We start from the raw sequence: 16,135 nt of genomic DNA on the forward strand, positions 1-16,135 counted from the left end.
GATTTATTGAATTACAATAACCTGCTGGTCATAGCTGCTTGGCAGGTTGTATTCTGGTTTCATAGAATAGCAGCTTGAGTGTCTTCTCTGTCTCTCCCTCAGAACTAGCATTTGGATTCTTACTTGAGCCCCCAACAGAATCTCTGTCTCTCAGGAGGTGCCGTTGGGAGGGTAGTGACAGAAAGCTTGGAGGAGGAATTTTTTTAGAGGGCTAACGCTTGGTTGTGTAATGCTTGAACCACCTCCTGTTTATCTAAGCTGCCGTGTGCTTTAGGGCTTCCCAGGTGGCAGTAAAGAACCGCCAGCCAGTGCAGGAGACGCAAGAAACGTGGGTTCAGTCCATGTTTCAGGAAGAGCCCCTGGAGTTAGGGAATGGCAACCCACTCCAGTATTCTTGCCTGAGAAATCCCGTGGATGGAGGAGCCTTGTGGGCTACAGTCTATGGGGTCGCAAAGAGTCAGACAGGACTGAAGTGATGTAGCATGCGTGTAGGCACCATATGTTTTAGTTTGTGCCCTTTCTACTCCACGCTAGAAGGTCTTTGAGTTTTTAAGAAAGGAAGTCAGGGCAGCCTGAATGTATAGGAGCTGGAGAACAGGAGAAACTGGACCTGGGGTGGGAGTAACAGTTAGCTTAGAGAACAGATGTTGTGCTTTGGGAAGATTCTGTATCACCATTAAGAATAAGTCCCAGATGAATGTAACTATCAGTGGGATGCGAAAATCGTGGGTTCCCATTAGCTCCTTGGCTGCTTTGTTATCCAGACATTACCCTATGTTTAGATTTTAGTTTAATTTCACCTTTATTAATATATTACTTAGAGTACTAATTGTAGAAGAATAGGTGGAGGACAACTCAGAACCATCTTTTTGAATCTTTGCTAACAACTATGGGAGAAGATTTGGGTAGGCTAGGAGTTTGCCTGTTGGCTAAAGTGAGACTTGAGGATTAGCAGTAGATGCAAGTTGCTCAGACTGGCTTAGCCCATGGTAGGAAGGAACTGGATATGTTTTGGACCCATGGAAATATTCAAATGCAGTCATCTCCCTGTGGGGGATAGGTTTGAGGAACCACTGGCCAACTTACTAAATGAGCAACATCGCACCGTGAAGGAGCTGCTTGAACAGCTGAAGATGAAGAAATCTTCAGCCAAACAGCAGCAGGAAGTAGAGAGGGTTAAGCCCCAGAGGGAGAAGGTTCATCAGACTCTGGTTCTAGACCCAGCGCAGAGGAAGAGGCTGCAGCAGCAGATGCAGCAGGTGAGACTCTTCTTGGTAACGTTAATACTGGACCATCTTCATCTTTTGAGAGGCAGCCAAACATTAGCAGCTTGTGAAAGTCAGAAATAGGTGTCTTGGCAACCATTGAAACCACAGGACCACATCTTCACATCAGTCAGGACCTTGAAAGGCCACCGTGTTCATGTCTGTATGGCTCAGGTCAGAATGCACATCAGGACTCGGATAGTTTTCAGAATGATAGATTTCTAAGAATCTTTAGAAATCCTTTCTGAATTTCACAGCTTAACTGCCAGAGTAGGTTTTTTTTTCTTTTATTATCTTAGTCCCTCTAGTTTGAAGTTAAATTTCCCCTGGTTCTGGCAGTTTGTTCAGGTGAAACACATCTGAGAAAAAACGTGTACACCAAGGTGCTATATTGTTCTCATAGTCTCTCTACAGAGTAAAACATGTAGGATAAAGTCACAAACATCTTGGTAAGGTCTTCTGGGTTCCTGAGATGACAACATCATAACATGTCACACTGTATTATTTTCTTTCCCTTCCCAGCATGTTCAGCTCTTGACGCAAATTCACCTTCTCGCCAGTTGCAACCCCAGTCTCAGTTCGGAGGCCAGTACCACCAGGATATTTCTCGTAAGGTTTCAAATATCCCTAATCTAAAGAATTGTGTGTGCAGTTAGTTAGGAAGTCATTTCTCACAGATGTTGACTCATCATAAGCGACATTTATTCTTCTCTCCTGTTTGTATTGGTAGATGTTTGTATGGCTTCCTGTGTTTGCTGTAAAAACATAAGTTACTGCTTCCTATGAAAGGACAGAGAGTGTATTCAATTGTTATGACGGTTTCTCTTACCTTTTTATTGGGTGCTCTTCCTCACCTGAAGATCCTCCCATCTGAGGCTTGTGTACTTCTCTTTTTATTGAATTCCTTATTTATAAAGCTTGATATCAGTGTTTTATGTATAAAATTAATTTTGCTCATGGCATTTTGAAATATTTTGGAAGAAGGGCTTTTAATTTCAAATTTTGGGGAATTCCTTGGTGGTCCAGTGGTGTAGGATTCGTTGCTTTCACTGTTGGGGCCCAGGTTCATTCCCTAATTGAGGAGCTAAATAAGATCCTGTGAGCAGCAGGGAATGGGCAAAAAATTCACATTTTAAAATGTGAACTTTGGGGGCAATAATAGCGATATTTTTTGCCTCTCGGGTAATTCTCTCTGGAATCTGAGGTGCCTCATAGTCAGAACTTCCTTGGATAGTCAGTAGATTATGTTTCCCTCTTACTGTGTTCAGGGGATCATGAGAAATACCTTGTTCTAGGTGTTATTCAGAGAAACAAAGAATTATTATTATTACTTTTTTACGTAATGGCTCTCACTGTTAAGAATTTTAATTCCAGCTGGAGAGCTAGATCATACATCCAAAAGGCTGAGGAACCCTGAAACTGACAATAAAACAGGAACAAATTAATGCATCACAGATGCCTAAACATCTGAGGACTCAGCAAAAGAGCAGTCTAAATGGAAAAACGTTAATTATGAAAGTCCTTAGGATGATTTTTATCTGTTTTTATCCTGTTGTAGGAAAGATTGGTTTTCTCTCAGAGGCTAAGGGCTACTGGTATTAATGGTCTGGAACTTAGATGTCCTTTGTGTCCTGTTTTCCCAGAAAGAGCTGGGAACCTTTGCTCAAAGCTCCATCGCCCTCCATCATCAGTTCAATCCCAAGTTTCAGACCTTGTTCCAACCCTGTAACCTGATGGGAGCCATGAAGCTTATTGAAGACTTCAGCACACATGTCAGCGTTGACTGGAGTCCTCGAAAAACTGTGAAGAAGACTGGTAGGGAACAGATGGTCCGCTCTAAGTGTTTTCTTGCAGTGTGAGGTGGCTGTCTTACCCCACAGACCACTGATAATTTCCTAGGGTTGGAGGAGATGGGTATTTGTAATTTCTTCCTTCTCTCTTTTATCCTTCCTTTGTGTTCATTACCTAACTTGGACAACTAGATAGTAATACTTGGGTTTAAGTAGAGGACGCAGTCAGTGAACAGGACAGGGATGTGGGAGGTAGAGATGTGGCACTCATTGCTAATAATTGGACTTAAATAGACATGAGGGGAAATATTAGGAGTTAGGTCAAGACAAACTGGTATCAAGATAAAGGTGGAAGTCAAGTGGTAAAGTCAGGTTGTATTTATTAGGTTTTTACTCTCTTCTTCATTAGGATCATTTTATTTCCCATGATTATAGTAGTATCTCCAATTATGTTGATTTGGGAGTTAGGAACAAAATAAAAATGTTGTACATGTGCCTGTTCAGTATTTCAAAGAAATTTCCAGGTTTGATTTCTACCGTTCATTGGTCTGTAGTTTTAAGTAAATATTTGCCATTCCCTTAAATCAAATATTTGTTTCTGATTTGTTCCTGGTTTAGCAAGTTAGTTGTGGCTTGATCTGGATTCAGATTTGTCTTTGGATTTGATTTTAAATCCTTGACTCTTACAATTCAATAGAATATAGTTGAATTTAAGGGTATTGTATGATAGACACAGACAACTTTTTTAGTTATATTTTGGTAAAGAAAATTTAACACCAGACTACAGTTATAACTTGGGCTTTGAAGGTGGGTCTGTGGTGTAGAATCAGCCTGCCAGTGGAGACGCGGGTTCAGTCCCTGGGTTGAGAAGATCTCCTGGAGTGGGAAATGGCAACCCATTCCAGTATTCTTGTGTTGGAGAATCCCTTGATCAGAGGAGCCTGTTGGGCTACAGTGATAGGATTGCAAAGAGTTGGATGCAACTGTGCTTGCATGCACAGTTATAAGTTACATGTAGAGGGTCCTGTGTTTTTCTTCTGGGGATATAAAAATAACATTTTTGCAAGCAGAAATATAGCTCTAGAGGTATTTATCTCTGGAAAGACAGAAATGCCTGGAAATTGAGAGGCTTAGACAGCAAGATAGAAATGAATGAGACTGAATTGTCTCATCCTCTTGGTTTTTTTGTTCCCAACCTCAGGAGGAATCTGGGAGAATTTAATGAAAGTTAAGTAAGAATCAAATAGAAATTTGGAATACCAGATTTGTGAGGGAGATTAAAGAAGTTGGAATCTTATCCTGGAAGGAAGCATCGTTGAAGGTCACTTTTCTTTCAAGGATTTAAAGGGGGAAGGAGGTAAAAATTTTTTGAGCATACACTGAAGTGAAGTGAAGTCGCTCATTCGTGTCCGACTCTTTGTGACCCCATGGACTGTAGCCCACCAGGCTCCTCCATCCATGGGATTCTCCAGGCAAGAGTGCTGGAGCGGGGTGCCAGGTATTACTTGGTGCTTTATAAGTGTTTATGTTACTTAGTGTGCCAAGTGTTCCACACAGGAAACAAAAAGAATCAATTTTTAACTTTTTGATACATGTTAGGCTGAGAATGATTGTGGAGACTTTTGGGAGAGGGGTATGTGTATGGAAGGGCATCATGTTAGGTAGGGTTGGCTCTCTCTAAATGCCAGGATGCATTCAGAAGCTTTTGTGAAGCCCTCTTTTGTTCTGGAGTTTCATTTATCATAATTTTTTTTTCTTATAGCCTGTAAATTGCCCTGTTTGCCAAAACAAGTGGCTTGGATCCTAGCCACAAGCAAGGTTTTCATGTATCCAGAGTTACTTCCAGTGTGTTCTCTGAAGGCCAAGAATCCCCAGGATAAGATTTTTTTCACCAAGGCGGAAGACAAGTAAGGATTTACTGGGTGGGGAGAAAAGCACAAAATATACTGAGATAATACGATTATACTGTATAATGAGGAATGGACACAAAGGCGAGCAGTGTAGATGGACAGAGGGCTACAGTATGTGTGTGTTCCAGCAGTGCCAAACACAGCTGTTTTTAGGGGATGGCATATACGTTTTAGAAATGTTTTAAGTTGTTTTTTGTCTTTTATAGTAAAAACTAACCTCATAATCCTGTTAGTGGATAATTTTCAAGGAAAACATTTTTATCCATTATCCTGACAACCCTGACACAATAATTTTTCTCCCTGCATTTATGTAACTATTGGCAATTTAAGTATAAGTTTGTTTTGCTTGTTTTAAGTGAAGTGAGTGTCATGTAAGTGAAGTAGCTCAGTCGTGTACACTTAATAGATTCTTGACCTTTCTTTTCTGCATTCCCTGCTGTAACATTGTCTTTTTTTTTTTTGTCTCTGTATATTGTCCTTTCAGGCAGTGTTAATGACCCTATCATAGTCCTTTTGTTTGCCACTTTTCCCTCCCTCTCTTGTTTAGCTGTTCTAAATGAGGCTTCACCAAGGATCTTTGTGCACAGGGCTTTTGAAACTCTTTTTTTTCTCTCTTTGGATAAATTCTCAAGAGTGAGATTATTCGATAACAGTTATAAACACTATCCTTGCTCTTGATGTTTGTTTCCCCACTGCCATCAGCAAATATGTATACAGGTAACTGTAACTGAGTATGTTATGTTGTGAGATAGTGTTGGTGTGGATTTAATATGTCTAATATGGTGCCCAATATTCATTTTATATTTGTTATTTTAGGGCCGTTCTTCTTCCCTCAAACTTTGTTCGTATTATTATTGTAAATTGTTGTGACATTTATTAGTGATTTATGCTTGGTTTTCCCTCTTCTCACTTGATGCGAACTCCTCATTGAGTCTTATTCTCATAGTCCTTCTTAGTCCCCAGTAATTATCTGAAATTTTCTGTTGAGATTCCATTAATGTGTACAAGACTTAGATGTAGGAGAAGTAGGTTGCAGAATGTGGAGTTCGTCCGGGAGGCTTTTCAGCAGGATGGACTGTCAAGCGAGATTGAGTATCACTGCCCCCTTCTCAGTTTGTTAGCTTTAGGACTGAAGCACTTTGAAGGGACGGAGTTTCCCAAGCCTCTGATCAGCAAGTACCTTCTCACTTGCAAGACTGCCCACCAGCTGACAGTGAGAATCAAGAACCTCAATATGAACAGAGCTCCTGACAACATCATTAAAGTAAGTGCTCCCTGCACGCTCCACTGGGCACCTTGGCTGAGTGCAGCTTTCCTTTCCTTTTTCTCAGTCTCAGTGAACAGCCTTTTATCTAATGCTGCTGCTGCTAAGTCGCTTCAGTCGTGTCCGACTCTGTGTGTCCCCATAGACGGCAGCCCACCAGGCTCCCCCGTCCCTGGGATTCTCCAGGCAAGAACACTAGAGTGGGTTGCCATTTCCTTCTCCAATGCATGAAAGTGAAAAGTGAAAGTGAAGTCGCTCAGTCGTGTCCGACCCTCAGTGACCCCATGGACTGCAGCCTACCAGGCTCCTCCGTCCATGGGATTTTCCAGGCAAGAGTACTGGAGTGGGGTGCCATTGCCTTCTCTGTTATCTAACGCTAGTCCCTCCTAACTGCTCACTAGCCCTCTTTCCTTTCCAAAGACATTAAGCTATTATTTTCCTATGGAGTACCATCTTCTTCCCCTGTTACGGATATTTCTGCTAAATTGTTCAAATGTAAAAATACTTATCAACTTTGTTTCCATCTAGCTGTTCATTTTTTTCCCCACTCTAAACCTTCTTCACAGAGTAGGTAACAGTCCACTTATATCTTTCTTAATTCTTACACTTGGATATTTGTATCAAGGTTATGAAGTATACTTTAAAGTGGGGGTCCCCAGGCCACAGACTGATACTGGTCCACAGCCTGTTAGGAACGTGGCTGCACAGCAGGAGGTAAATGGCAACCACCATCCTCACCTGAGCTCCACCTCCTGTCACATCAGTGGTGGTTGTAGATTCTCAAAGGAGCACAACCCCACTGTGAACTGCGTGCACAGGAGGGTCTAAGTTGCCAGCTTCTTATGAGAATCATCCTAAAACCATCCATGGGTCCCCTGCCCCCATCCTGTGGAAAAATTGCCTTCCAGAGAATTGGTCTCTGGTGCCAGAAAGGTTGGGGACCACTGCTCTAAAGAGTAAAATACCTCTGTGAATCTTGTCATGAAAAACAATCATTTTTCTCCCCATTTCCTGCTAAGCAAGGTTTCTGCAGGGATGGTCCATTTACCTCTAATCTTGGATCTAGGTAGCATGCTTAGAATTGCTACCAGTTGATTTTTTGGATTTGGGCCTTCTCTATTAAACTGAAACCATGGAAGATGAAGACAGTTCTTGCCATACTCTCATTGCTTCACCTCAGTTATATCTCAGTGTAAGTTGGATTTTTTCCAGAGTTTACATTATAAGCAGTGTGTAAAAACCCCTCACAGCTGAGCCAGGTGGTGTATCACGATTACTTTGCTTTTCCTGCTGAGTATTTTGTTTCTCCTGGGTTAATGATCGCATTTTTGGAGGGTGAGTGGGACTTGGTTTACTATGTACTTATTACCAGCTTCGTTGCAGTCTGCTTACGTTTCATAACTCTCTTTTCAGCGTGCTCAGGTATTTTAGGTGCCCTGCCGTCACCCTCGTCGTCCTGAGAAGTCCTTCGCAGGGTGCTCTGATCCCGCTCCACTCTACCCACGCTGCTCTCTTGGCTTGCTGCACGGATGTCTCCTCTGGCTTTTTCTTCACGCTTTTCCTGGGGTTTCGTTTCACCTCTTACTTGTGTTGGATCCTCTTCTTTCTGTCTTTAGAAGTATCTTTATTTCTCTTTTGGCTGTGCTGGCTCTCTGTGGCTTCACAGGCTGCTCTCTGGTTGTGCAGAGTGGGGCTCCCCTCCGGTTGTGGTGTGGGCCTCTCATTGCAGTGGCTTTTCTTGTTCTGGGTCACAAACTGCAGGCCATGCGGGCTTCAGTAGTTTCAGCGCGTGGGCTCGGAGGTGTTGCGGGGGACTAGTTGCCCTGTGGCGTGTGGAATATTCTAGGAGCAGGGATTGAACCTGTGTCCCTTGCACTGTCACATGGATTCTTCGCCTCTGGACCACTAGGGAAGTGCGGAGCCTCTTATTTCTGAATCCCACAACTTTTTGGCCTTGTTTTAGTGGAGCACATCCTATATTTGAGAAAAAAAATTTTAGATTTATATTGCTTGTGTTCATGGTGTATCATGACATGACTTGACCAATGCAGTTTCCTAGTTTTGCTATTGTGCTGTTTACCTACTTTTTATATATAACTGTTGTTACTTTGTAACAAATGTACATAAGACCTGTCTACGAAACTATAATTATTCAAAATTAAAAGTTTGAAATATGTCTGTGTTTTCTCCCACTTTAGTGGGTTTAACATTCTAGGCTAAAAATCACTTTAGTCAGAACGATTTAATGACTCCATTTTCTTCTAGTTTCTAGCACTGACTCTTTCGAAAGTTGATGTTCTTTTGACTCTTGAACCTTTATATGACACGTGTTTTTTTCTCTTCCTCTAGGAGTACATAGGATTTTCTTTTTTCTCCAGTGTTTTGAAATTCATGATAATATTGTTTTGAAATTCATGATAATATACCTTACTATGTGTCTGGTTTTACCAGTTACGCCAGGTACTTGATAAACTCTGCTTTGGAAACTCACAGGTCCCAGTATGGGAAATGGACTAGAGTCTTGCTTTGCTGGTTTCCTCCCCTTCATTTGGTGTGCTGTCTCCTGTGGTGCTCAGTGGTCAGATGGCAGACCTCTCAGGCTAGCCCTCTCGTCTTGCCTTTCTTCTTTTCTCCCCTCACTCTGTCTTCTTGTATTTTCTGGGATATTATTTCATCTTTTTTTTCTAACCCTTCTGCTGAGGTGAGTTGTTCCTTCTTCTGTCATAATAGCTAATAGCTTTTATTGTTGTTTATTGAATATTCTTTAATAGCTGGTGGCAGAGACCTGTGGGAAAGCAGTAGAGGAAGGAGGCTAGAGTTTTCTCATGTGTACTTGGCCAGCATTGTACATCTGTCCTAGTATGCCTGACACCCTCAGTTGAGAGAATGTTCTTTCCACCATGCCTCTGCCAGGGTAGGGCTACATCAAACAAGAGGGAGCATTCAGGGTCTCACTGTCCCTTCAACAAATTTAAAATCTGTCTTCCTTATCTTGACCTGTTTTTAGTTCTTCCACTTCTGGAGGTATCTGCTGTCTTACCCTTTGGCCTGTCTCTGACATCAGTTTAGCTGGCCCTTACCTTTTCTCCACATGGCATTTGGCTTTCTTCATTGTCCGGTGTCACTTGCCACTTATCTGTCGGCCTTGAAGATTTTGTTACTTTTACCTTTTATTTCATCTCTCCTTTCAGGCTTTTATCTTTAAAAATTTCCCATCTGTTGTTTCCATGGGGTTTCACAGGGAATAGAGACAAATGGATGTGTTTAATCCACCTGATCTGTTTGTTTGTTTGCTTTCTTTTATTATTTATTTATGTATTTTTCTGTGCTAGGTCTTTGTTGCTGTGTGACCTTTTCTCTAGGTTGTGGTGAGCGGGGGCTTCTCTGGTTGCTATGCACAGGCTTCTCCTGGTGGTGGCTTCTCTTGTGGAGCACAGGCTGTAGGGCATGCAGTCTTCAGTAGTTGCTGCTGCTGGCCTCTAGAGCACAGGGTGAATAGTTGTGGCGATGGCGTTAGTTGCCTTGAGGCATGTGGGATCTTAATTCGCTGAGCAGGGATTGAACCTAGTCCCCTGCACTGGACAGTAGATCCTTCACCACTTGACCACCAGGGAAGTCCCTTATCATTGATTTGTACTTGACTGTCTTTCCACTGTCTGTAAGCTCCTTGAGAGCAGGGATTGCCTCCTTATTTGTATGCTCGGCTTGTAACACAATGCCTCGTGCTTATTGTCAGCGTAAGCTCATTCCCCTCTTCGTTCACCCTGAAAACTGAACTGTCTCAGTCTTTCCGTTCTTTCCTTCCCTTCCAATATTCCTTGCACCATAATTTGCTTAAAAGGAAGCTTCCCTGTGGTCAGGATAAGGATTAATAAGGCACTCCCATTGAGGCTGCTGAGCAGGAGCAAATTTTCGATAAGATGGCTGTGACCATCCGCTTCCTTTTCTCTGTGACCTAAGCTTTTCTCGTGACCAGAATAGAGTTTATCAGAAGATACTAAGTAATGATAAAATATTTATTAATTGGAGATTAGCTTAATTTGAAATGCAGAGCAGTCAGTAGATGCTGTTTTTGTGTGTGTGTGTTTCTCAGACCGCTGCCCACCATACTCCTCAACCTGACGAGAGCAGTTTCTAGAAGGAATGTGACTCTTGCTTTATTTTTTCACACTCAGTTTTATAAGAAGACCAAACAGCTGCCCGTCTTAATGAAGTGCTGTGAAGAGATCCAGCCGCATCAGTGGAAGCCACCTGTAGAGAGGGAAGAACACCAGCTTCCGTTCTGGTTAAAGGTACAGCACTCCTCTTCAGTGTGTCAGGAGCAGAAGGTCACTGCGAACCTGGCAGGATGTTCAAGGCCTGCTTTACACCTCTGCTGCTTTAGCTGTAAAATTAGGACTTAAGAAATCTTCAATCACCTTTCCTCTTCTATTTCTCCACCTCCCTCCCTCTCTCCCCCACCGGTGATTCTCTAACCTTTTAAAAATAGTGGTTAACATGATAGTTTCTTAAAGGAAATTCAGGGAGTTTTTAGAGTATAAAATCGGGATGTAGTCTTCTTAGAAATATCTGCCATTCTGCAGAAAAATCCTTCTTAAAAGATGTCTTAAGACTGTCTTGTAAAGGCACCTAATATCTAGAAAGCCCAGTTATTTTCCCCTAATTCTAGCATGGGGTATATCTGAGTGTTCTTATTCCCATTAGGCCAGTCTGCCATCCATCCAAGAGGAAATGCGGCACATAGCTGATGGTGCCAGAGAGGTCGGAAATGTGACCGGAACCACTGAGATCAACTCAGACCCAGGCCTAGGAAAAGGCAGCTCAGAACTGGAGAGTGAAACTCGGTATCCACTGCTACTGCCTAAGGGTGTAGTCCTGAAGCTGAAGCCAGTTGCCAACCGTTTTTCTAGGAAGGCTTGGAGACAGAAGCGGTCCTCAACCCTGAAGCCCTTCTTTTTTGGACCCAGCCCCTCTCTCCAGCCTAGCTCCAGCTCTGGGAAGACACCAGCTAGGTCAGCTCACTCAGAAGCCCCTCCAAGCAAAATGGTGGTCCGGATTCCTCCCTTGATCCAGCCAGCCACAGTCTTACAGGCAGTGCCAGGTGGCCCTCCTCTGGGGGTCCCTGGTGGGGATAGTTTTGAGTCTCCAGCAGCACTGCCAGCTACAGCTGCTGAGGCCAGGACCAGCTTCCCTCTGCCTGAGCCGCAGACTTTGCTCTCCTCTGCCCCTGTGCCCAAGCTAATGCTGCCCTCACTCGCTCCTTCTAAGTTTCGAAAGCCGTGTGTGAAACGGAGAGCCTCCAAGAGAAAGGGACCCAAGGCCTCTCTCTGTCTGAAGCCTGCCCCTCTCATCCACCCTGCGCCTGTTTTCTTCACTGTTCCTGCCACCACGGTAAAGGTTGTGAGCCTCGGCAGTGGCTGCAACGTGATGCAGCCTGTCAGTGCAGCTGTGGCCCAAAGTCCTCAGACCATCCCCATCACTACCCTGTTGGTTAACCCTACTCCCTTCCCCTGTTCGTTGAACCAGCCCCTTGTGGCCTCCTCCATCCCTCCCTTAATTGTCTCTGGCACCTCTGTGAATCTTTCTGTACCATCTACCCCTGAAGATAAAGCTCCAGTGAATGTAGACATAGGTTGTCCCTTGACTGAGGGGAAAAATGCCTTTCAAGGCCTCGAACCCAAATTAGAACCTCGGGAACTCTCTCCTCTTTGTGCTGCTGTCTTCCCCAAAGAGGAGCACAGCCCAGGGCCTCCAGCTACAGACAGAGTGTGCCAGGAACAGTTGTCGGAGAGCAGTGCCTATGGCTGGACTATTGTGAAAACAGAGGAGGGGAGACAGGCCCCTGAACCATTGCCTCAGGGCTTCCAAGAATCTCTGAACACCTGCCCTGAGGATTTAGAGGAAATCGTTAAGATGGAGCCTAAAGACCCTGGGGAGGACACCTGTGGTGGATCCCTGGAGCAGGACAGCCATGATGAAATCAAGGAAGAACACTCTGTGGAGTTGGACACTGGCTTCTCAAGTGAGGAGTCAAGCAGGCCTAGAGAGGGGAAGAAAGAGACAGGCCTACAACAGGAGGAGGAGAGGGGTCAAGCAGCTCAAACCCTTTCGGCTTCTCAAGAGCCTCCTGGTGAAGGAAACTCAGGCGATGTGAGCAAAGGGTCCCCGAGGGACGCTTCCTTTTCCACTGACCCTGAAATGGTGCTTAGCAGCCCCCTGGGGAAGCCTGAAGACTTATCCAGCGTTGATGGTCAGTCAGTGGGGACCCCAGCAGGACCAGAAGCTGCAGGAGAGAAGGATGGGCCAGAGGAAGAGGAAGAAGAGGACTTTGATGACCTTACCCAGGATGAGGAAGACGAGATGTCATCAGCTTCTGAGGAATCTGTACTTTCTGTCCCGGAACTCCAGGTGAGAGTTGGGCACTCTTCTCCAATATTTTGTGGATTCAGTAATAGATTTAATTTATTGATAGGTCACCTGCTTGCTTTTTCCACTAGAGATAGTCGTAAAATCATTTTTGACTTTTGAATGTATTACGGAGCATAGTTTGGGAGTTGAGGTGAGAGAAGAGGGAAAGAGTTCAGTGTTACATATTATATTTGGTTTAAACTCATTTAAACATTAAATTGAATTTCCTGAGCACAATTTAAATAACTAAAAAAAGAAAAAGGGTCATTAGTATGGACCCTGGGAAAGGAAAATTACCTCCAGGGGAAACCTTTCAAAGCTCATCTGTTCAGGGACTCCCTGGTGGTCCAGGGGTTAGGACTTGGTGTTTTCACTGCTCAGAACTGGGTTCGATTTCTGTTCAGGAAACTGTTGACTAAAAAATTAATCAACCTCAAAGTAGAGAGTTATTTTATTTGGTAGGAATGTTAAGGATTCTGAACTTGGGAGGCAGCATCTCAGTTCTCTGAGGAACTGCTTTGAGGAAGCAGGAGGGGGAGTCAGGCTATACAGTTTGCAACAGAGAGGGTAGGAAGTCTGAACATCAAAGATTATTATTAAGTAGTAAGGAGAACCAGATATCAAGTCAAGTTAAAGAATTTAGTCTTCTATGTGTGGCAAGGTGGAGCCTCTGGGCTCACTGAATTCATTCCTTTCATATGCACTTGAGCTATCTAGGGCCAAATCCTGTTTCCTGTCACCTTCAAGGGTGGTGAGGATGGTGGTTGGCTGCTCTTGCATGACACCCACTCCCCTCTAGTTCCTCACCCGTCACTGGCCGTTGGCGTCTTCTGGATCGTAGGCCTTGTGTTCCCTTTCGAGAGCCCTCATTCACATTAGGAGGCCGTGAATCACTGATAGCTGTGACATTTTTTGTCCTCCGATATGGCAAGAAATATTTCACAGAACTAACATCCCTCAAGCTGTACAGTGTGGCCAAAAAACAAAACCAAAAATCCCCAGTCACCCCCTTTACCATCCGCTTCTCACCCTCCCTCACCAGTTGATTAGCCTCAGCTCCTTCCGAAAAACTCGGTGCAGTCAGCCCTTGGTGAGCTATTACAGCCCTCACGCACACTCTTTGGGGGGGTTTGCAGGAAACAATGGAGAAACTGACTTGGCTTGCATCTGAAAGGCGCATGAGTCAGGAGGGTGAGTCTGAGGAAGAGAACTCCCAGGAAGAGAATTCTGAGCCTGAGGAAGAAGAGGAAGAAGAAGCGGAAGGAATGGAAAACCTGCAGAAGGAGGATGAGATGATGGACGAAGCCATCGGAGACCCTGCCGAGAAGCCTCCTGCCACCTTGGACTCTCCAAAGGCTGCTCCAGAAGTGGAGACCAGCAGGACCCCACCAGGTGAGTAGGACAGGTCTGAGTAGGGGCGGGTCTCAGGAGACCTCATTGACACAGGGACATGTGCAGAGTGGCTAGCTTATAAAACAGGTGCCAGTTCCCAGAATAAATCCTCTGGATCCTGCCTGCCAGTCACCCTTCTCCCAAATAGATGTTTAACATGCTGCTGTTGTAGAGAAGAGATGCTCAGAAATTAAAAATTTTACTCTCCATCAGCTGCTAGATTTGTACTCTGTTTATACAGGGTTTTATACTGGTTCTTAATTCACATGTCATGTATTAGGTCAAGAGCTGTGTTTATTTCAGAAAGTGCTGCTTGTTCCTCACCAGGACATAATCCCTGAGAGCCCAGCATCAGACCACACCCGCTCTTTAGACTTCTGTGTTCAATATGCAGTAGCTAAGCAGCTCATTATCACCCCAGTTGGTGCAGTCATGTTGCTGACTCTGCATAGAGCTGACTTAATGGAAGAGACGTACCTTTCATAGCATTTTTCCAGCAGCTTTTCTCCCAAATTACCATGTAATGTTGATTAGGTGAGTTGATGGGGAGGGTGCATTTGATGAGTTGGGAAGAGCAGAGGTTGCAAGGACAGAGAAACAGTTGTTTTCATGTATATCCTAAGGAGAGAGCATCAAAGCTACTGGGAAGGGCCGGAGTAACCATCGAGCTCGCAGCAAGCGGGGCAGTCGGGCCCGGGCCAGCAAGGACACCTCCAAGCTACTGTTACTGTATGATGAGGACATCCTCGAGCGAGATCCACTTCGGGAGCAGAAGGATTTGGCCTTTGCTCAGGCTTATCTGACCAGGGTAGGCAAATGCTGCTTCTTGTTCCTACCAGCCCCTCTGTTTTTAAAACGAAGTCTGCCTTTCAGGCTGCACAGTAGCCTTCTATCCCTCTACCTTTGTTTTCCTGGAAATACCAAAAGAACTGTGTGAGTGAAACCACAAGGACACCGAGTTCAGTCTTCAGCTGATTTAGTATTCCTGCCCATCATACTACCCCTCTGTTGCCCTGAAACTGGGGAAAGATGATTTCACCATCATCCCTTAGAGAGTAGACTAATAAGGACCTTACCTGAGCCCTTGGCTTCAGAGGAACAACATGTACACTGACCAGAAAGTGGACCTCAGTGATCTTCAGAGTCATGAACCTGCCTGTTTTTCACAGTGGTCCTTATCTCATTCTTTTGGTAACCACCTAATTCTTTATACCCCCAGCAAGTGGGATTCTAGCAATAATAATCATGGGTTTTCTTGTTCCTGATATTTTACTAACATTCCTAATTTACATATTATTTACCCTCAGATGATACCATGCTGAAATATATGTACCAAGCACTCCTTATCTATTTCAACATGGAGGTGAAACTAGGAAGGGGAAGCCTAGGCTGTGAGCTAGAAAAGTTTACCTGATTTTGTGGGTAGCACTGTGGTCCCTGGAAAATATAAATTTTCCCATTCCTCACTGTCAGAAAAAGAGCTCTTCCTTGCTCATGGCCCTGTGGCTTCCATTAATCATCAAATCTTAAGACCTGTCAGAGGAGTAGCCTCTGATGGATAATCTGGAGCTCTTTAACAGTAACTCTTCCTCCTTCCTCTGTCCCATCGTTTCTTGGGGCCCAATGAAAGGGGATTGGATGATTGAAAGTCCTCTCATATAGGTCCGAGAAGCCCTGCAGCATATCCCTGGCAAGTATGAAGACTTCCTTCAGGTCATCTATGAGTTTGAGTCAAGCACTCAGAGGCAGACAGCTGTGGATCTCTACAAGAGCCTGCAAATTCTGCTCCAGGACTGGCCTCAGCTGTTGAAGGACTTTGCTGCTTTCCTTTTGCCTGAGCAAGCACTGGCCTGTGGATTAGTAAGTAGAGACGGGGGCAAAGACCACACACTAGGATCCCTGGGTCACAGCAAGACTAGGCTTGGGTAATGTTTTTTCTTTATCATTATGAGGATCAAATGAATACATACATGAAAATACTTTGTAAACTGGCATATGTCTGATCTCACAATCTTTGAAAACTGTAAGCAACTTGAGGTATATAACTCTTAAATCTTTCATTTACATCATCTTAGTTTTCTTGAGTTGGTAGACCCCAGTAACCCA

The 16,135-nt window shown here is 44.1% G+C and overlaps 1 protein-coding gene across 5 annotated transcripts in view; it reads left to right on the plus strand.

The window, feature by feature from the left end:
• GON4L (gon-4 like) overlaps positions 1–16,135 on the plus strand; it is a 122,342-nt gene that overhangs the window by 96,252 nt on the left and 9,955 nt on the right. For all 5 annotated transcript variants that reach the window (XM_040230319.1, XM_040230315.1, XM_040230314.1 and 2 more), the window contains 10 exons: positions 1,061–1,259; positions 1,788–1,874; positions 2,909–3,080; positions 4,818–4,962; positions 6,079–6,229; positions 10,405–10,521; positions 10,934–12,637; positions 13,774–14,029; positions 14,653–14,837; positions 15,692–15,889. In XM_040230319.1, the coding sequence (XP_040086253.1) occupies positions 1,061–1,259; positions 1,788–1,874; positions 2,909–3,080; positions 4,818–4,962; positions 6,079–6,229; positions 10,405–10,521; positions 10,934–12,637; positions 13,774–14,029; positions 14,653–14,837; positions 15,692–15,889 (3,214 nt within the window). The remainder of the gene's footprint in view (positions 1–1,060; positions 1,260–1,787; positions 1,875–2,908; positions 3,081–4,817; positions 4,963–6,078; positions 6,230–10,404; positions 10,522–10,933; positions 12,638–13,773; positions 14,030–14,652; positions 14,838–15,691; positions 15,890–16,135) is intronic.

Source organism: Oryx dammah, unplaced genomic scaffold (genome assembly GCF_014754425.2).
Source record: "Oryx dammah isolate SB20612 unplaced genomic scaffold, SCBI_Odam_1.1 HiC_scaffold_28, whole genome shotgun sequence".
NCBI lineage: Eukaryota > Metazoa > Chordata > Mammalia > Artiodactyla > Bovidae > Oryx > Oryx dammah.